The following is a 22,738-nucleotide window of genomic DNA, read 5'->3' as shown; positions in this document are numbered from 1 at the left end:
GTCTCGCTTTTCCCTCTGTTCACTCTTATCTTGGTCGCTTTGCTCTCCTTCCCGTGCCCCTGGGAGAGAACTACGGACGCCTTGCTCCTCGCTCAGGAAGAGACAAGTTGAACTTCAAGGGACGAGGCCCCACATTTTGTCTGCTCCGCAGATCCCACCCGCGGGCCACTCCCTCCTCACTCCCGTCTCCGCGTCCCACCCATCGGAACCCTTAATGACAGATCCCCCGCCACCCCACCTCTTCGCATTCAAAAAAGTTACCCTTAGGGGCAGACGGAAGCCAAGCGAAATGCTGCCCCCTCCCCCACCCTCCACTGCACACACCTCCAGCTCACACCTCGCGATGGCAGCAGGAAAGAGATGAGACGGGAAAGTTTGGCTGCATGAGACAGTCATTGGGAGCAAAGGAATGACTCCCGGGCTCTCCAAAACCTCCTTCTCACATCCTAGACCAGTGGTTCTCAACCTTCCTAATGCCGCGACCCTTTAATACAGTTCCTCATGTTGTGGTGACCCCCAACCATAAAATTATTTTCGTTGTTACTTCATAACTGTAATTTTGCTACTGTTATGAATCATAATGTAAGTATCTGATATGCTATATGTGTTTTCTGATGGTCACGACCCACAGGTTGAGAACCGCTGTCCTAGACCCTTTCCTAGTAGACAGAGCGCAGCCACGTAAAAATCAAAATAACCATAGGCACTTGGCAGTTAAAGGCCAAGTTCATCTTTAAAAAGGTTTAACGTTCCCTGGGCGAGCTTTGTTTGCACTAAACAAATGGAAACGTGCCTTCTGACTTACGTTTAGTGAAGACTGCCTTAGACCGCCGAGGCTGCAGGGACAGGGAGAACCAGCCCGCTTACAGACCTGGCTGGGATTTCCCGCAGGGAGCGCCCCGCAGCTGCACCTAGGGACCCACGTCTGCGCCCTTTTGTTTCACTGGCAGCCACTCCTCCGGAAGCCCAGGAGGGCAGGCAGGTAAAGACTAGTTTTCATTGGAAGCCCCAGACAGTGGTCAAATGTTTGGCAAAAAAAGACATTGCGTTTTTCTTAGAAATGATTTTTTTTCATCCAACGTGAGTCAAGATCTAATGGAAATGGCCAAAATTACTCAGGAGGTTATTGAATGAACCCATCGCCATTCTGGAGGAGGACATGCATAGTATGTATGTATGTATCGGACACCTGTCCCTTGAATGTTACAGTGGGGGAAAAGGAACTTGCAAAATTTTGTTTCTGAAATGATGAGAAAGTGGAAAATATTGCATGTGTATATAGTACAATAGTTGAAATGCTGATTCCATCCGTGTTCCAAACATCACAGTTGAAGTCCAATACCTGAAGTTTACCATAATTCACAAAAATTAAGCTCTTAGTGGCGGGCTTTACGAGTATTCTCTTTGAGTACCACTTTATGAGGTAGGTACTATTACTATTTGAGAGATGAAAAGATTTAGGGAGTCGAAGTAGCCAGCCTAAGTTGACACAGCTAGCAAGTGCTGAGCTGGGATTCCCCAGGGGCTGTGTTCTTGCTACCATCCTGCCTCATCACAGGGCATCCCCCCAGGGACAGCAGCCTGAAATATCGAGAGCCTGGGTGATTTATCTGCCAGCTCTACCTGAGCAAATCGTCAGTCTTCCTGGGCCACACTAGCTGCTTATAAAGTGAGGCTGATTCAATCCTCAGGGTTTGCACAGGCACTCTGAAGCCAAGTATAAGTTTCTATTTCACCTCGTTTCTCTTCCACGTGCTGCCCTCTGGTGGAGGCGCTACGGGAGCTGTGAAATAAAGTAGCTAAAAAGCAAATTTGAGAAAGACTGGAGATAAGTCTTCCCTTCTATCCACAACTGTACTGCGTTCTTTTAAGAACTAAAGCTGACTGCACTGATGCAGTAAAAAAGCATTCCTTAGACTTCCTTTTAGCAAGAAACCCCACCCAGTTCTAGTTAGCAAAAGCACCAGAGTGAATACTTGAGATACTTTTTGCGTGAGGGTAAACAGCTATTTTCATAGTTTTTGCAACCTTTATAATGTAAGAAATCATAAAAATGTTAGAAGTCTCAAAATTTGACTATTTCAATTATTCCTTAAATTTTTTTTGCCCATTTGCTTTTCAACTTAAAGTGACAACTATCATCCAGTTTCTTAAAATACTTTAATTTTACAAAAAGAAACATTTCTTGCCTTTGAAACTTTTATCATGTAGTATGTCAAGCATATATCCAAAATAATTAGATGAGCTAAGAGAAAAAAGCATATATTTATGGAAAAATTAATTTATAGGCAGTGAATAGATCTCTGGAAAGGGTGATTTTACACCAAATTTTGGTTACATATCATATTGCAGACCAAGTCAGAGGTCAGTACTACAAGTAAAGGCAGTCTGAAAACAAGACAGAGACATCTCAGAAAAGCAGTCAGAACCCAGGGATGGTAACAGGTGAGCAGCGGCTAAAACAGGTCTGTTACCCCTTGGCTTATCTATTTAGCTATTCATTCAGAAAACACTTAGGATTTGCTAGCTGCCAGATGAATAAAATAGAGTTCCCACCCTCAGTCTAGTGAAATACATAACACAAAAATACATAAACTACGAAAATACTTGCAAATAATGTATGCCTGGCTTTAAGGAGTTAGAATGTGATATTTTTTAGCTGAGATCTAAAAATGCAAAGCGTTTAAATTGAAAAAAATTAAAGAACAAAGCAAAAAAACAAGTAAATTGGACATTTACCTGTTGCAGGGAGAGGAGTTTAATCAAAAGGTGAAAACAACACAGTATCTGAAGCAGTATCTTCCGGCACACCGAAACATGATCAAAGTAGCCCGTGTGGACATTCTGTTTGCTGTGTATCATTCTTCTGGGACATCAATCCCCTACTCTAATATTCCAGAGTAGTTACGGGGGAAAGGTAATAAGAACAGGCCCATAACAAGTTTCAAAGGAATTGTACTTCTAGCACCCTCACACCCCAGTGCTCGTTTCCCCCGCGCTGAGGCCCCATGCTGTAATGTGACCACCTAAATGCCCCTACCTTTGGCCACCATCCTGCTGGTCTCCCCAGGAATAGTACCCTCTCAACAACAATGACCATATGAGCAAAAACTGAGGTGCCTCATTTCATAATTTTGTTCTGATTATGAATAAATTTGTAAGAGAAGTCTTGAGGTTATGAGATTAAGTCACATCTCTCTATATAAAAGGCTAATAGTCTAAGTGTCTGACCAGTTGCTATGATGCGCACTGACCACCAGGGGGCAGACGCTCAATGTAGGAGCTGCTGTGACGCGCACTGGCGGTTTACAGAGAAATGGCACCGCAGACCTGGTGTCCACAAAGCAACACTCGGTTTTCCCCAAGTGGGACACAGGCCCCGCCACCACCCCGGAGCCACACCCCACCAAATCGCAGCCAAAGCTGCCAAGACCCCATGGAGCAAAATGCGGTCCACAGCCCAGCCCAGCCCAGAAACTATGGCTGTGGGCACCACGTAATGATGTCACATAGCAACGCCCAGCTTCCTATCCTTAGCGACAACTAGCCTCCTTGCAGTCTCTTCAGCCCAGGAACATGACTTGCTTTATAGCCAGGTGCAAACATCTTACACTTTAACCAAATGTCTGTGAAGCATTTCCCCATGCCTCATCCCATTTGACCTTCACAGAAGTCCTGGAGTAGGTAGATAGGAGACTCGGTGGAATCCTATTTTCTTTTCATTAGCTGGAAAACGGAGATTAAGAAAGCTTAGAAACTTGACCTGATTGAAAAGAAGAAATGGTGGACCTTGAAAATGACTTCAGGTTTTCTCACTGTGCAGAATATAATCAAACACTGCTGCAGTTAAATATTTTATCCTTTGTTCTCCCTGTGTGATCTACAATAATAATCTGCTTTGTGTTGATAGTTACTGCTGTGTTGGTGACAATTTCCTAAAAGAGAAGTTGGGGTGCTTCACTGGGCTGGAAAAAGTTTAGCTAAATCAGAAAGCAGGTCTAATTAAGCAAGTTTATTCTATATCTATAAAAGGCTAAGTTGACTCGCGAATGTGCAATACATATAAAGCTCTCACTGGCCAATTGCATGCATGTGTTTCCATCTGTCATTGTCGATCATGAATTTGGCTGACACTTCTATTATAGAGAAAGGGTGAACAGCAATATTAAAATACTCCTTCTAATTAACCAAGCCACTAGTTTATATTATTATAGCAAAGAATTTCTCAGCACTATGTGCCAGGGACTTCACAAAATGACACATATATTTCCTCAGTTTTTAATTCTTTAAATAAACCTAGTTTCCTCTGTTTTTAAAATGAGAATGATATACCCACTTCATAGGCTATAATGGGGATTAATTAAATATGTAAAGTGTTTTTAAATAGTTGCAGACACATAATATTAGTTAACACTTATTGCACAGTGCCAAGCCAGCTCAGCCAAGGGTTCGAAAGCCTGAGTGCGGCAAATGGATGAAGAAATGACAAAGAGAATCAGCTGGGTCTAGGTGGCTTTTCCTGTGCCTGGCTGAGGCCACAGAGAGAGATCCAGAGGCAAGCTGAGCCTTTATTTTATAGCCAGAGGTAAACAAGGTAGTGGTCACCATAGTTACAATGTTCTTGTGAGTTTCACTTGTTTTGGCAGCACTTGCTGCATCTCCCATAGCCCAATAGCTACCCAGATAAGATCTAGGGGGCCTCATAAGGTCAAGCCTAGTTATGCTAAGAGGGCTGTGCCCTCTAACCTGGGACTTATTTGTGGCTTTGCCAACAGGTCAGTCCAAGGCTTAACCCTATAGCCACGCCCTACAGGACACTTACTCTTATTTCTCCTTGTTACTACTTTGAAGAAGAGGAAACTGAGGCTTACAGAAGTTAAATAACTGCCTAAGATCTCACAACTAGAAGATGACAGAACCAGAATTAGGAGCCCAAGCGTTCTGGGACTAAACTGACCTCTTAACCTCTACAGAAGGTAGCACAATTATTAAGACAGTAATGGAAAATGCCCAAGGAGTTGAAGCCTAGAATTACACTGTGCATTCATTCATTCCTCCATCAAATATTTATTGAGCATTGTAGTGGGTTGAATAGTGCCCCTCCCCCAAATTAATGTCCATCAGAAACCTAAGACTAACCTTCCTTATTTGGAAATAGGGTCTTTGCAGATGTAATTTACTAAATGAGATTATATCAGAATAGAATGAGCCCTAAGTACAGAGAGGGTCTTTATAAGAGACAGAAAAGGATACACAGAGACATGTGAAAATGGAGGTGAGATTGGAGTGATGTGTCTACAAGCCAAAAAACTTTAAGGACTAACACCTACAACCAGAAGCTAGAAGAAAGGCAGGGAACAGAATCCAGAAGAAACTAACCCTGCTGACATTTTTATTTTGGACTTCTGGACTTGTGAGCTGGAAGAGAATAAATTTCTGTTGTTTCAAGCCACACGGTGGTATTTTGCTATGGCAGCACCCACTATGAGGCCAGGCATGGTTCCCCACTCTGAAGTTCCAGCAGTAAATAGAACCACACCCCTGGCTTCCTGGCGCTTATAATCCAGTGAGAGAGACAGGCAATAAACACATGCATATACAAGAACAGGTACTGTTTAGGGCTCTGTGGGAAAATACTGTGAAGATAGAGAATGGCCAGATGAGGGTGATAAGGGTAGGGAGGGAATGTCTCTCTAGAGGCATTTTAACTAAATGAAACTGAACTATGGAATTTCAGCCTTAGGTGGTGAATGGGTAATTCTTCACAGCACCGTTTAAATACATGCCCCACAGTAATTAGAAAGAAAACAAAGCAAGGACAGAAGCTCAGTAAACAGACCTAAACTTGCTCAACAGACCGAGATTCTGAAATACATGAAAATGGTTTCTTAGATGGACACCTGGTCTCTCTTGTCCCTTAAGTTTCTAGAGAGCAGAGAGATCCCTAACTCCTCCCATCTCTCCCAAAATCTCATCTCTTCTAGAGGTAGTGATCAGGACTCTGCTGCTTCCTCCTTCTATGAAGATCATCAACCTCATAGGCAGACCGAAGGCCAAGGCCTAGGGAGGTTTAAACACTGCCACTCAATTAAGAGGGCAACTTCCACAGACGGGACAAGAGACACACGTATAACTACCTTATGTCAACTCTAGCTTCAGATCTTAGACATCTCAGGACGGGCAAACATTAACAACTGGAGGAGTCACCTGAGTCATTTAAAATTACATATAGAGGAGGGGAGAAAATGATGGCTGAATAGGCAGATCCCACTTCTAGGAATATATCCTAAGAAACCCAAAACACTAATCAGAAAGAAAGTATGCACCCCTATGTTCACAGCAGCACACGTTACAGTAGCTAAGATTTGGTACATTCAAACAACGGAATACTATGCAGCGGTAAAATAAAAGGATCTCTTACCATTTGCAACAGCGTGGATGGACCTAGAGTATGATAAGCGGAGTAAGACAGAGAAAGATAAGTATCACATGATCTCACTCATATGTAGAATCTAATGAACAAAGTAAACTGATGAACAAAATAGATCCAGAGACATAGAACCATGAAACAGATTGATGAATTTCAGCAGAATGTGGGGTGGAAGGGGAGAGATAAACAGGGGGACTTATATGCATATATGTATAGGCCATGAACACAACAATAGTGTGGTGAAGGCTTGGGAGGGGTGAGTGAGGGGCAGAGGGGGACAATCAGAAGAACAAAAACGAAGGGGACATCTGTAATACTTTCAACAATAAAGATAAATTTTAAAAAAAATAAAATTACACAGAGAGCCAAACAATTGTTACAGGACATCTTTAAACACTACCACAGATGCTTACCTGTGTTTAAAAATTTTAACATTCATAGCCGTGAAGTTCAAGCATCAGACTTCTTTGCAAAAAGCAAGTTTTCAGTGTTTTTGTTCATTAAAGTTCCTTTGGCAATTTCAGCAAAGAACATACCAAATCATTTGGAATTATCTGGATTTAATTTAGACTTTAGTGAAGTTAATTGAAATACAAAAACTAGGTGTTGCCATTCTGAGAAAGTGTTTAAACTGAAAAACTTTAAAGATTTCAATATAAACGTTCCACAAACTTCAAGTAGTAAGTTAATAAACTTTTTTAGTGTCACAAAATAAATAGGAAATTAAGGCCATCAGTCAATTTTACCTATTCTTAGTGGCTACTTGAAAACCTTTTCCATGCCTTTTCCAATTGACTCAGAGAGAAGGGAAAAGGACATGTATTGCTTTATTTCCCTCAGAACAACTTAGTGTGTTTACACCAAATTTAACCTCATTTTGACCTTTAAAAACTTCAGTCTCATTCATTCCCCTTCTGCACATCATGCAGTGGTTTCTGCAGCATCCTCATGCCACTCGCTCTGGGCAACAGGGAACTGTGGAAATTGGAGGCATGTATCTTTGAATCTGAGTACCACTAGCTCCTCCAGCCCAGACTGCTTTCCAACTCATCTTTTTAGTTTTTAGGTTTTTTTAAAACTCACTTGCTTTTACACTTGCTCCCTTAGTCTTTTCTCCATACAACAGCCAGCCATCTGTATTTTTTAAAATATATTTTTTATTGTTGATACTATATAGATATCTCCCATTTCCCTACCCCTCTTCCTCCCCCCTCTTCCCAGCCCATACATCCCGCCCCCCGCCCCACCCAGGTCTTCACCTATTGCCGTGTCCATGGACTATGCATGTAAGTATGTAAGTTCTTTGTCTCCCCAACCCCCCAGCCAGCCATCTTTAAAAAACAAAAAATAACTATTTCCCATTTAAAACCTCCCAGCGCTGCCCACTGTGACTAGAATAGAATCCCAACTCCTTACCATGGTCTATTAAGTACTAAATGAACTGGCTGGCCCTAGACTCTCTCCCCTTCTCATTCTCTAGCTCCAGCCACACCAACCCTTCTGTTGCTTGGCCATGCCAAGCATCTCGCCCACTTAGGGACTTTGTACTTTCTGCTTTCTCTCCCTCATAGACTTTCCCCTCAGATCTTCAAGTGAAGGTCATTCAGGTCACAGCTGAAATGAACCCATCCCTGAGGGACTTTCCCAATCTAAAGTAGCTAGTGCCCTTCTACCCCCCCTTTCACCACTTTCTGGAATATTTCTCTTATTTCTTTAATACCATGTATTACACATGACATTGTATTCATTTTTTAAAATCTCTTCTACTCCTGTAGCAGCTCCCCAAGAGAAAGATCACTTACCTTCTAGTAAGTATCTTTGTCACAGAGGAAACACATCCGTTGATTGAATAAATGAATACACAGCTGTGTGACTTTGGGTAAATTAAGCTCTGAGATAATAGCCAAGCAAATAAAAAAAACAGCAGTTTAATTTGTCACTCATTCAAACCCCTTCCTCAGCTCACTATTTTCTTTTTTTAGAAAGAAAACCTAACAAGATCAGCAGCCCAACAGATAGACATGAACTAGGCTTCAGATTTGTTTAGTAGGCCAACATTCCGGCATACATGAAAACAGGCTCCTAGGCAGACACCAAGTTGTGTTCATATTCTCTAATATTCATTTTAGATCAGAGTAAGGTAATGTCTTGAGAGTAGCAGCTTAAACACCAACTCAGTAACTCTGAGTTACTGAGAAAGTAACTGGGAAAGTTAAAGTAAAAAAAACTAAAATCAAAAACACAAAAACCATAAAGAAAGGAATGAGTGCCCTTTAATTTTAGACACCAGCTAATACTTGACTAATCAACAAGACATTTAAAAAAAAAAACTGAATTAAATTTAGCAAAATTTAAAAATCCTTCTTTGTACTTCTGTTTAAAATATATTTCTACTACTTTTTACTATCTATCAATTACTATGTTTTGCTAATAATAAACTCAAATTTTGGAGTTTTTCATGCATTGATACTAATACCTAGCCTAAACCTACAGGTTCCTGAATATTTCAGATAATAATAAATATTCTAGATTACAAATTTGGTATGAAAAACTTTAATGAAAACATTAATCATACAAAAATTAAATAACAAAACCATTTAAAATGACTTACAATTTAAACAGATTTGGCTTACTGATATTTCTCTATCAGCTTTTCATAAGAACTAATTATTTCCGGATAAAAATCTACTTAAGAGTACCGTGGTAAGAAAAAATGAGAATTAAGTACATGAAGCTCATAAGCCCTGTGTTCAGCACATAGTGCTCATAAATATTAGTTTTTCTTTTATTATTACTTTGAAAAGACACATACAAGTTTTATAAAACATGCCGACTTCAGTTGAAAGCTTCTTACACTAGAAATACCCACATGTGAGGAATCCAGTCTGGCATATTTTGAAAACAATATTTTCCTCTAAGGAACATACTACATAAAAATTTATTTCAATAACTGATAAGCCAGTTTCTGGAATCTAATTATATAAATTCATGTTACAATTTAAGAGGCCTTTTAGAGAATTATCTTTTTTAAAGTACAATATTACATGATGAAGAAAAGTACCTTCTAATAAGTAACCAAAGCATTATGAAATATTCCTCTTACTGCACATGTGGCTCAGTTTCATCTTAATGGGAGGGTGGGGAGGGGAGGGTAAGTTGGTTTGAAATAGTGAATGAAACAACTATGTTAATACAAGGAAGCACAATGAACAACTAACATGCTCTCCTGCCACTATATATGCCTTATGAAATATTTTATCATTTCAGTCATGCTTTTAATATCGAACAATGTTATCTTGCCACTTTTCATATATTAAGATAAAGCTTAACATTCTATCCTTCTAACAACAGCTGGAAGAGAACAGAGAGATGAGTGTGAATACATATCATGTTGTACAACATACACTTCCTAATATTCCAAATTTAACAATGTGTCTAAATCCAATCTGAGGTATATTAACAGATCAAAAAATTTTAAGCCGCACCAGGGGCTATGTACCATGCAAACACTAACACCAAAACTGCACACACTGGGAGGAGATGATATTTATACTTCTGCCACAGCGTTGGCTCAACTGCCACTTCATCTCTTTTCCTGTTCTTCTTCCGACGACCCTTCAGTCTGTTTTCAAAAGCCTCCAGTTCAGCCTAAATCAAAATAGTAACATTTTTATTAAATCCAATATATACATTAACTTGAAATCTTCCACTTAGATGAAAATAAATCAATTTGGGAAATGTTTTAGTAGTAATGGTATATAATAAATACAGTGATTTTATTTTTTTGTCTTAAACTCTCTACTACTAATTGTATTCAACAAACACAGAGTTTAGGAATGCCGTGCTAAGAGATGCCCAGTGAAAATAACTCCAGTTTCTTACAATGTTGATAAATAACATTAGTGGCTAGTGTAGAAGAAATTTGAGTAAAGAGAGAAAAAAAAAGCCACCAGAAACTCATTCTTCTCTTGATAAAACACAGTTAAAATCATAGAATAAAATTTCTTCTGGAGAAAAATGTTTCATGCTTTAAATCAAATGACTATTTTAGAAAGTAAATTATATAAAAACTACTTCTAAAAAAAGGATAACTGAATGACACTCATTATAAAATGTGGAGTTCTATTCTACTGTTAAGAATTTCTTAAACTTTAATACATAATAATGTAACATGCACTGTTATTAACTAAAACTTAATAGGTAATTAAAATATATGTAACATGCATGCAAGAGTCTGTAAATCAGCGGTTCTCAACCTGTGGGTCGCGACCATCAGAAAACACATATAGCATATCAGATATTTACATTATGATTCATAACAACAGCAAAATTACAGTTATGAAGTAGCAACAAAAATAATTGTATGGTTGGAGGGTCACCACAACATGAGGAACCGTATTAAAGGGTCACGGCATTAGGAAGGTTGAGAACCACTGCAAATGTTTATTAATAGTAGAAATATAAAATTCAGTTAACACTCCATTATTTTATTTGTAGTCTATAAACTACATTTGAAGACCTAATCGTGTACTTAATTTAATCAAAAGTGACATTCTTCAATGAACCAAATTGTCAGAATATTGTCAGGGGGCTGTTGATATATAGAAGAAGATCAAAATACAATAAAAGCAGCCAGTGAGAAACACTGACAGTAAAATAATTGATGCTTTAATGATGATCCACAGACAATGCATATAGTTTAAATTATGTTCTATATACTCTATTTAAAAGGTCAGTAAATAGGGAATATATTTGAAATCACCGTCCATAATGGTTTATAAAAAGGTGAGGGACACCCTAAGCTATTCTTAATAATTTAATCTCCCAGGAATTCAGCCAACATGTTTTACTGCATTACCTCTGACAACTTATTTTGGGATAGTAGGCAAATCAACTTTGAAGAACCATAAAATATCATACGTCATTTTGGCCCATTTTTATTTGCCAAATAAATTATTTCTAATGTCTTCCCTCAAGTCATGCAAGTTTTAATTTCCTCATTCATAAAAGCAGCATTTTAACATATACTGTACCCTGCTTGATAAGTATAAAGCATCCCAAAATGCAAATTAACAAATAATTACATGTCACTATAAGAAAGTTAAACCACTCTTTGCAGTATATGATCAATATAGTACTTGAACAAACTGGAGGTATCAGGAATGAATTTGTTATCTAGGTAATAACAAAAAAACAGATAATAATCCTACTTTTAAGAACCTATGGGGTTCTAGCTGGTTTGGCTCAGAGGATAGAGTGTCGGCCTGCTGACTAAAGGGTCCCGGGTTCGATTCCAGTCAAGGGCACATGCCTGGGTTGCAGGCTCAATCCCCAGTAGAGGGTGTGCAGGAGGCAGCCGATCAATGATTCTCTTTCATAATTGATGTTTCTATCTATTTCCCTCTCTCTTCATCTCTGAAATGTATCTATATCTATCTAGATAGATAGATATAGATATGTATATATAGATAGATATGTATGTATGTATTTATTTATTTATTTAAGAATCTAATGGGGACATAGGAGAATGTATTATTAACACAAATGTTATGGTTAAGACTTATTTGCTACACATAATCTACAACTCAGTAAAATAGAACTCAAATAATTTTAGATGAGTGAAGACATGGGCTCCAGGAAATGCCTTAAAATGGATGGCACTGCACCCCAACCCTCTCCCCCCAGACTAAAAGATGAGTTAAAACTCTGGCTGGTGAATGGATGAGATTGGCAAGGAAGCAAAGGAAGAACATTGGGAATATATAAAATATCTGGGAATATACGAGATCCTGTGCTTCTTCAGAGGTACAGTGTACCTGGATTAAAGTAAGTGAATGGCTTACTTTAATGTATGCACTATATTATTTTCAGTCCCGAATAGAGTTGGCTAGCCCCTAGTTTGTACCTGGAATATACTTTGTATTTGAATAAAAACTAACAATGATGCAAAGAAACACAATTCAGGGCGTTCTGTTCAGTTACCTGTTGTCTTCGTTTTTCCTCTTCCAGAGCAGCTTTGGCTTCTGCTTCTTTTATCTGTTTACAGACATTTAAAAGTAAAGTAACACATTGTAATTTTCAAATTCTATACAGAATGTTAGCATCATCTCACTGAGGCCCCACAAACCCATAATGACTTTTGGAGGCTTTATACTGGCAGTTAAAGAAATGTAAATATTATAGTGAAAAGTGTTACCAAGATACTGTCTAACAGACTGGGGGTGAGGAGAGATGGAATGTAATACCTTCTATAAACACTTCAATTTAACTATAACAGATATTAGATCACAATTCAAAGAGCTACAATAGTATTAATTGAAATGCTTTTAAAATGGTTTTTTTTTTTCTTTAGAGTAATCATAGTAACAAGCTATAGTCAAAATTATTTAATACCACTCTCTTTCTGGAGTTATAATCAATCATTTACTTTAAATGTCTTGAAGGGAAACCTTACTTTCAAACAAAATCAACGGTTCACTCATGGACTGGGTTGAGTGCAAGAATAAATGACATAAGAGGTAACCCACACAGCAAAGAATCCTAAAACCTTATCTTTATATTATTTTAACCTAATTTTTAGGAGGTTTACACTAACATTAACAACCATGTCCCAGAGCACATACTCTAACTGGTTAAGAGAATGGAGAATCTAATACACATTAGACAATAAAAAGCACACCTGAAGATTCAAAGTAGGCCTATAAAACCAGGTTTTAATTATAAAAACAAAAAAGATGAGCTTTCCAGTCATTCGCAATAAGCACATAAAGAAATGCACAAAATAAACAGGGAAAGGCCATTAGCACGTTGAAAATTATATTTACTGCTAACGTGACAGTACCTCAGAGGCTTTCCGCTTCATTTCCTTGCATGTTGCGTCACATTCTATTGAAATCTGATTTTCACGTACTTTGTTGCACTGAAATTCCTAACAAATGAAAATTTTTACATTTCAGACTTTAAGATTTTTCCCTCCTAACTGTATGTCATAAGAAAGCAAAATTTCTCTAAGAGCTAAAGGTTATGCAAATTATTTAAGTCATGTTCATTAATATTTAATAATTTGATATGGTTGCAAGTATCAAATCTCTTGGTTCAAAGAGTGATTATTACTTTATTTTCCCTTAAATACAAAAAAGCAAATACCATAAAATTAAAATCATCCACTTACTAAGTACAACTATTGAGAAATGTCAGTTTTTCTTTATTGTTACTTGTTAATCTAGTAAAGCTTCCAGGTAATAAAATGCTCCAGAGCAGTCCATCCAGCGGCTTTCTGAAATGCTGGAAATATTCTAAATCTGCACTAACTACCCAATTGAGTAGCACTAACCACGTGTGGCTACTGAGCATTCAAAATGTGTCTAATGAAAGGAGGAAATGAATGTTTAATACTATTTACTGTTAATTCATTAAAATTCAAACTTAAATAGCCACATATGGCTAGTGGCTACCAACTCAATGTAATTCTAGAATTTTCTAAAGAGCTACAAATTTTTCTCCAAACTAGTAAACCTTTGTTCAGTTTAAATGAAAATCTTTCTACAGTTTGTACTTGCACTTCACTGCCTCCTTAATGAAATAAAGGAGGATCTTAATGACTTGATATCAATACTATGATGAATTTGTGTTCTATGCTATAATGAATTAAGTGGTTCTTATTTTAAACTAGAGGCCCGGTGCACGAATTCATGCACCAGTGGGGTCCCTCAGCCTGGTTAGCGGGATGGGGCCTAAACGGGCTCTCTGACATCCCCCAAGGGGTCCCGGATTGTGAGAGGGCACAGGCCAGGCCAAGGGACCCCACTGGTGCACGTTTGGGACCAGGGAGGAACTCGGGAGGTTGGCCAGCCGGGGAGAGACTACAGGAGGGTTCTAGGGCTTGTCCAGACTGTCTCACTCAGTCCCTGCCAGACCCCAGCAATAAGCTAACCTACCAGTTGGAGCATCTACCCCCTGGTGGTCAGTGCACATCATAGTGAGTGGCTGAGCGGCCTTAGCATATCCTTAGCGTATTACACTTTGATTGGTTGAACAGATGACCAGACGGCCGGACACTTAGTGTATTAGGCTTTTATTATATAGGGTACTCTGAGACTTTGATTTTATAGATCTTTCATAAACCTTTTATTTATCCCTGTTTCTTGCTGTCAGATGTCACTTTTGCTCTAAGGGTACCAATATTTGTATCAATTTTTCCTCTCGCATCACACTCTTAGATTCTAGTTTTTTAGTTCAAATCTACCACAGTTAAGAAATAAGATCACCAATTCCTATGAATAAAGTGCATATACTTTAATGAAAGCACTTTATAGAATGAAATTTTATTACTTAGAAGGTTTTTCCCTTTAGTTCTTCACTTTTGGTTGATGTTAGTGATAAACAGTTTTGTCCTCTAAGGATAGTCCAGAAAAAGAAAAAATATGATGACCAAACATTAAAGACAAAAAATTAAATGTGTGTGTTTGTGGACATTAAGGCTATAAGCCTGAAAGATCTTATCTTTTCTCATTCAAGATGTACTTATAGAGTGCCTATTACATGCCAAGTGTTTTGTTATGAACAGGGGATATACATAAGGAAAAGAGCTTAATAATAAGTGCTAAACTAAAAATAATAATAGTAGCTACTATTAGCAGCTACTGCTATGATATTAAACATACTCCAATGTTATGAGAAACATCGCAGTCATTGTGCTAAACGCTATATACACGTTACTTTTATTCCTTTCAGTAAATCTATGTATAAACTCTATTTCAGATGAGGAAACGAAGTTACAGATGTGCCTAGAATCATAAAGCTCTTGAGAAAACTCTATAGCATCCAATACCAAGAAAGCAGAGGAAGGAGCACCTAAGTCTTTCCAAGGGAGTCAGGGAAGAAAGACCTTCCCTAACAAGGAAATGTTCACACTGAGTATTGGCAGGATTCTCACAAGCAAATGGTAAGGGAAAAATACATTGTATTTTACACAAAAGAAGGAATATATGTATACATATACACACACACAGGCTAAAGGGGAGTACAGCATGTATGTTAGGACACTTATAAATAACAGATTCACAGAGTGCTATAGGACGAGACGGGACAAATAGGCAAAGTAACATCATAGATTCTCTTGTATGTCGAGTCTATGTATATACACATTTCTTATAAATGCATATTTTCCCCACAATGCATGAAGAACCAATGAAGAACATAGATAGGAGAGGTGCTATGATTAGAGGCAAGGAAATCCATCATGAAGCTGTTGTCAAAGTCCAAGAGCAAGCTGTTGCTGAAGTTCTAATGGGTGGCAAACTGCACCTGGACAATTACATGAGATTTGAGAGAAAACCTGATAGACGGCCCAAGTTAAAAGTGGCTTGACTTAAGTGTTGATTTTCATGTAAAGGTGATTCACTTTAAACAATTAAAACTTAGGAAATTCAACTCCAGAAGAGGTCAAGCCTATACATTTAAATTCAGAAGTTATCTACCCCAAATAATAATAGTAGGAGCTGTGAAAACAAAAGAAGAGAAGAGAACCTTAATAAAAGCAAAAGATTCTAAATAAGTATTTGTTGAACGGGTAAATAAAAGAGTGAATTTAAAGAAGAAGAAAAAAAGGAGCCTACCTTTAGGAAATGACCATAGAAATACGAAGACAAAAAGGAGTCGACTATAACTGAGACGGAAAAACCAGGTCAAGAAAGAAGAAAGCTTCAAAGGAGTCAACAGTGTCAGCAGGAAAGTCAAGGAAAAGAACTGGAAAAAGACCAGTTCTCAGCCACTGGCATCTGAGAATTCAGACTCTTTCTTCAGTTTTGCCCAGCGTTATGTAATTTGTTGCGATTGAGCTTTCTAATCGTTAGTTTTTGCCCTCTTACTCCTCTGTTACTACTATTTTACATTAAAATTAGTTCTCTACAAGTTTGAATATTATTTTAAAATTTTATAAGGCTGTGCATGTGAGGTCCTTTTTAAGGCATTTTCAAAACATAATACTGACGGCAAAAAAAAGTTTCTTAAGAGCAACAAAGGTTAATTCCAGACCAATTCTTAAACCATGAAACTCACTTTATTACTCATTGTGTTCCCTGGGCAAAGCTGATTCTATCCAAAAAAAGGACACTGACCTTGGTTCCAACATAAAACAATCTTTTACTATTAAATTGCAAAAAACTAAACTGCCAAACAAAGCTGATTTTTAAAACAAGCATTTACAGAAATAGATGGGATAATAATAATAAAAATTCTAAGAAATAAGACCTTAAAATTAAAAAGCAAAAAATAAAGCCAAAGAACTACCAAACACAGACAAAAATATGTACATAGAAAAGAATTTTCAATAACTTAAAATATTTACCTTTTTAATTCTTTTACAAGGACATCTAAGTTTTACCTTCTGGTTACAATTAAAAGGACATTCACCAGGGTGGCACATCTCTTTGCACCTATGACCACAAGGAAGCTAAAATAAAATCAAAATAAAGCAGTTACATTCTCAACTACTTATTACCCCAAATCTGAATTTGGACAGAAGAAAATATATTTTAACAAGAAAAACTCAGGATTGAAAAATTCAGAAAATTAAATTTGAAATAAGTCATGCCTCCAGTTTTACTCATATTAACAAAGACAGGATTATTAAAATAATCATTTAATGCTTGAAATGGTCTCATATTTTATAATCTTCCATAAATTCTGAAACTGTCAAATCTTAGTTCTTGAACAAAAATCCATAAAAAGTATCCAAAGTTTTAGTTAAAAGAAAATACATTTTTAACAAAATGGCATATCATGCACTGATTTGTTTTATTTAGTCAAAGAGACTGATTACTATATTTAAAACTATGCTGCCATCTCTTCCTGATCAAGAATTAAAAGAAAAGAGGTACATCCATAAGTCAAAAGGCTTCCTTTATAAATCCCACCTTTGCTGTCAAATAACTGTCACTGCCCTAGCTCCAACAACAACAAAAAGGAGAATGTTGACTTTTAGATTGGCCCAATACAGATGGATAACCTTGGTTTCTCACATTATTGCCAGGATAAATCAATAGTGAGATTTTACCATCTTACTCTGAACAATTTTTGGAACCACTTTCAATACTTGTAGTTCAAATATAATGCATAGACAAACATCTGAATTTTTAAAAACAAAACTTGCCGAAACCGGTTTGGCTCAGTGGATAGAGCGTCGGCCTGTGGACTGAGGGGTCCCGGGTTCGATTCCGGTCAAGGGCATGTACCTGGGTTGCGGGCACATCCCCAGTGGGGGGTGTGCAGGAGGCGGCTGATCGATGTTTCTCTCTCATCGATGTTTCTAACTCTCTCTCTCTCTCCCTTCCTCTCTGTAAAAAATCAATAAAATATATTAAAACAAAAAACAAAAAAAACTTTATATATAAATGCTTTATACTAATTCAAAATAATAATGAATTTTAAAGTTCATACACAAACATACATGTCTTTTTTAAATACCCTACTATGAACTTATTCTCTAACTGCCTAAGACCCAGACAGATTTTGATATATTTATATTTTAAGTCTAAATCACATGGGAGGTAAGGATTAGGTGAATACCTTATTGCATAAAGTATATAAGCTATCTTTAAAACTACTTAAAAAAATCTTCAAAGGGTCATCCTAGACCTCATCCTCCCCAAATTTCATAAAGGGATGTGCATCTACCCTACTCATATGTATTACATTTTTACAAACATCACATTTTTATTTCTGGACCCACATTTTTAGTGGGTCCAGAAAAATCCTGAAATAGGATGTCCAAACAAGAAAAGAGAAAATCCAAGAAAAACAATGCCCCAAAAATACAATTTAAAAGATTCTATTAAAGCTTACCTCTTTAGGACACTGATCTTTGCAACAACTGAGGCGGTTCTTTTCATTTATGTCAGCTGTTGTTATTTTTCTAAAAATAGGAGAGTAAGATTTGGTGACATTCAAACCAAGTCCATTTCATAGCATATTTTCCAAAAACAACTCACAATTTCAAACATGTCTATAAAATCATCTTTCTTATTTTTTCTTGAGACCTATTTTAATTGTTTCTTTCTGTAACAATTATCTTCCAATTACTTTACTGTTCTGATAAATCAAATTTTCCAGCCCTTCATCAACTACCAACAAATTAAATGCCAAAAAGGCAATCACTGCAAGAAGGAAGCACAAAACACACATGAAACATCACTGTATCTGGTCTCTCTTTAAAAGTTCCTGTACTATCTTTCCCTATAGTTTAATCATTATTCATAATTAAAATTCTCAAAGCCTCTACATAAATTATTAAAAACTAGTCATTTAATACGTTACTTCAAATTAAGAAAGTTAAGCTATTCAGTGGGAAATGTAAGCTTATTATGAAAGCCTTTCAGTTGTTTTTGGATAGGCTATTAATGTTACAAATTCATTCATTTTAGATTACATCATTTTAGATCAGTCTGTGCTTTTATATGACTCAATAGGTAATTCAGAAATAGTCATAAACACCAAGGAATAAAACCACTTTCTAATAGGGAGTTGAATAGAATCAGAAGAGATACTACATGAGTCAGTAACTAGTGACAATCTAAAAATCCCTACTATACCTACTGCCCAAGATTGCTTTTTCTTCTTCTTTTTTTAAATTCTTTCTTTTCCTGCTTTTTCTATTTCCTTTTACAAGACATAATTGCCAAATTATAGCATAAGGTTAGCCTCACTAATGTCAAAATTGTAATCTTAATATCAAATTATCTATAAATGTACTCTAACATACACAATTTTCTTGGCAAAATTTGATTTACTATCACAGAGTTTTTATGCTAGTTCTACTAACATTATATATTTTCATTCTTAAAGTATGGTGCTCACCTCTGAACTTAAGGATTAAAATCTTATTTTTCCTGTTACTCTATAAATTAGGAAAAATTACCTACTTTTCAAGGTCTGTATCTTTTATACTTAATTTCCATAGAAGAAATACACATGAAGCAGAAAAGGACTAAAAGGAAAAGATGACTTATAAAATAATTAGTTGAATTAGAGCAAATAAAATTATCAAAATACTGAGACTAAGGAATTCTGTATAAAAACATATACTTTAAATATGTATTCAAGAAAGGGAAAAAGGAACTCTGGATAGCTGAGATAATGAAAGCCATCTCAATCCAAATGTATCCACACATTCCCCAAAAAACCATTCAGCTCATTAATAACAAAATCATTCAAATCCCATGACCTTGGCATAACTAGAAGACAGAAATATCTACAAGCTTCAAATTACCTGTAAGTAGAAAAGTTAGTATCAATTCCTAGCAGAGCTATTTCTCAAGCTCCCATAGGAAATCTTTTCAAGAAGTCAGTGAAGTTCTGGAAAAACTGAACAGAAGAGACAGGGAGCTAACATCACTCCAGAAAAAGAAAGTCAACCCTCAGTGTAAGAGCACTAAAAAAGTCTTGGTAATCACAGCACTAACTACAGGGAAGAGATTTGGAAAAGTGCACAACAATCAAGGAGCCATGAACTGAAGGTAAACAGGGAAAGTCACCTTTTGAAGACTACACGATGAAGAGAAAAAGAAGAAAAGAAAATGTAGGACCCTGCAAGACCACAGAAAACAATCCCTTTTTGTCAGTATCATCCATTAATAAAGCAAAATTGCCCCCTTAACTCCCCCTACAAAACTTCTAAAGCTAAAAATTGTAGTATGTTATTTTATTTTTTAAATTTCAACAAAATAATTCTGACTTTTACAAAGCATGAATCTAGAGTGTAAGTGACAAAAACAAATTTACAGGCATTTTTCAAAAAGCATTTATGCTAAAAAAAAATAAAATTATATTCCGAAATTTGACTTTGAGTAAATCAGACTTTTAAAAAGCCCATTTTATAGACTTGGATGAAATGAAGCTCAATGAGTTAGACCATAATTAACTTGCATTTTTTTTAAGTAAGGAAAACATAAAGGTCACATCCTTATATAATAAATGCCATAACAGTGACATCTGTAATAAACAAAACTGTACTTTTTAAATCTACAATTTAAAAATTACACTTAAGTAATTATGCGTAAATCAATTTTTGATCCAATGAAATTCTAGTTTGACACTGTTATTTGAACATGCTGTTTATTTATAGAAATGCTCCTCCTTTTTTCTTTTTTTTTAAAGCAGTCATATAATTCTTTTCCTAACAAATCTTATAGAATCCCCAAATGGAAAAACTCGGAAACGCCCTGGTTAAAAAAGGATAAAGTATCTACAAGGTGAAATAGTCTACATTGCCTCCAGGTCACTAGGGAAAATCTAGGTCTCTAGAGTCTCAGGACCACCACTGAAAAATATTCCTTACCGTATATTACATATGAAGAGCTCTGATTTATAAAAAGATACCATGAAAATAATTTTAGTAGGACAACAATATTTCTTCAGTCTTCTTACCTACATTCCACATATAGGGTTGTGATCTTGCAGTGACATTTTATTCTAAGCATCTGAACACAAGGAGGACATTCTCCAGGGTGGCACGGCAAAACACATGGATGAGGACAACCCCCTGGCCGTGGTTTAGAGCACCCTTCTTCACACTGAAGGCATTCTGGGCCAGCCTGCCAAATTGAAAGGAAATAAATCACCTACGTACAGAAGTCTAACATTTCTATACAGTAGTTATAAAATTTACATATCCCATTAAAACAAAGTACTTCTGCAGCTCTTAGAAATACAGCTTAAAAATATTCAAAATGAAGAATAGTAAGATTATCAATATGACCATTATTCACAAAGATTTCTATGTCATCAAACCTGATTAAATCAAACTGCCTCACCTTAAAAATGGAATGAATACATTAAGTATCTAATAAAAACATAAATTACTTCCTAAAGAGTAATCAATGGCAGAAAAAAAATACATAGTAAGACATTATCAATTCATTTACACCCAACAAGTACGATCATCATCAAACTAAAAAAGCATTCAATGTTCTGGAGATAGTCATCTCATCTTGCTAAAGGAAAACACATATAGAGAAAAAAAGGTGAATGACCACCAGTTTAATTTATTTTTAATGCACTTCAATAAGGCAAACCTAAATCACATTTAGTACAAATAAATATTATCTCAATTGTAAAATTGTAACTTAACAAGTCACCTCTCCGCTCTATGAATAATTTAAGTAGTATCTGTCTACTAACGAAGGTTAAAGATTTTTATTATAGGATAGTGTTGAATTTCACATATCATACTGAGATAAAATAAGAGTTATAAATATGCATACTAAGTCTTAAAGGCTCAACATTTTTCATTATCAGCTTTTAAAATGAACTTTCTTCAATTCATCCAACTTTCTGGAAATCCAGGGAGGAGAACATCCTAATTTTAAGTAGTGGGATGATGAGAAGAAACGCAGAATAAACATTTGGCTATTAATCCTAATAAAAGAAATTTTTTTCATTTTATTGAAATATAATTGGTATTGTATATACTCAAGGTGTTAAGATGTTAATTTGATACACTTATATAGTGTAATAGATTGTCATTGCAGCAATAGCACCTCTATCATGTTACAGAATTATCCTTTCTTCTTAGTGGTTAGAATAATTAAATTCTAGTCTCTTAGCAAGTTTAATAATTATAATGAAATTCGTTTGTTTTTTTTTAAATCAATGAAACATGACACATCACACACACTGCTTTTAGCAGTGTTCGCAAACATTTCTGTGCATTCTCAATCACCTGGGAATCTTGTTAAAATGCTGAAGTGGGGCCTGAGACTTTGCATTTCTAACAAGATTCCAGCTGATGCCAATGTTGCTGGGCTGCAGACAACACTCTGAGTGGCAAGGGTCTATAACATAAAAAATTATATAGAAATATATGTAGGTATGATTATGTATCTACATATATTTTTATGTATTTTTGGTGATAGATTCCACACCGCCCCCTCCCCCCCCCAAAAAAAAACAAAACAACTTTCCCAATTACTCAATTTCTTCTTGCAGGCACTTCAAAAGATATTTGTCCCACATTTGCCTGGGAAATACACACCATTTCAATTGTCACCAGCCTCACACGTTTCCCTGTCAACCACAGTTCCACTCATTATAACCAATGAATTAGACAACAGGAATATCTGTTGCTAATGGTAACAATCAGAGCCACTGCTCAGGCAAGGATACCAGAGAAGAGCGGATAAGCCAAAGAACTTTGAGTCCAGTCAATTCTATAAATACTTACTAAATACCTGCTGTGTTGTAGGCTCTGTGCTACAACTGAAAGTTGAAACTGTATTAAAAATTCCATAAGTATTTTGGTCAAGACACATA

General features: G+C 36.4%; 1 protein-coding gene across 1 annotated transcript in view; it reads right to left on the bottom strand.

The window, feature by feature from the left end:
• Positions 1–8,967: 8,967 nt before the first annotated feature.
• NFXL1 (nuclear transcription factor, X-box binding like 1) overlaps positions 8,968–22,738 on the bottom strand; it is a gene marked incomplete at its 5' end in the record, with an annotated part of 37,348 nt that continues 23,577 nt past the window's right edge. The window contains 6 exons of the mRNA XM_081081107.1: positions 8,968–10,078; positions 12,413–12,466; positions 13,272–13,358; positions 16,779–16,883; positions 18,275–18,344; positions 20,855–21,021. Of these exons, the coding sequence (XP_080937233.1) occupies positions 9,905–10,078; positions 12,413–12,466; positions 13,272–13,358; positions 16,779–16,883; positions 18,275–18,344; positions 20,855–21,021 (657 nt within the window). The 3' untranslated portion in view covers positions 8,968–9,904. The remainder of the gene's footprint in view (positions 10,079–12,412; positions 12,467–13,271; positions 13,359–16,778; positions 16,884–18,274; positions 18,345–20,854; positions 21,022–22,738) is intronic.

The sequence above is a fragment of the Myotis nattereri genome (assembly GCF_964212035.1).
Source record: "Myotis nattereri genome assembly, chromosome: 1".
Lineage (NCBI taxonomy): Eukaryota > Metazoa > Chordata > Mammalia > Chiroptera > Vespertilionidae > Myotis > Myotis nattereri.
Note: the sequence above shows the minus strand (reverse complement) of the source record. Positions and strands in the feature narration are given on the sequence as shown.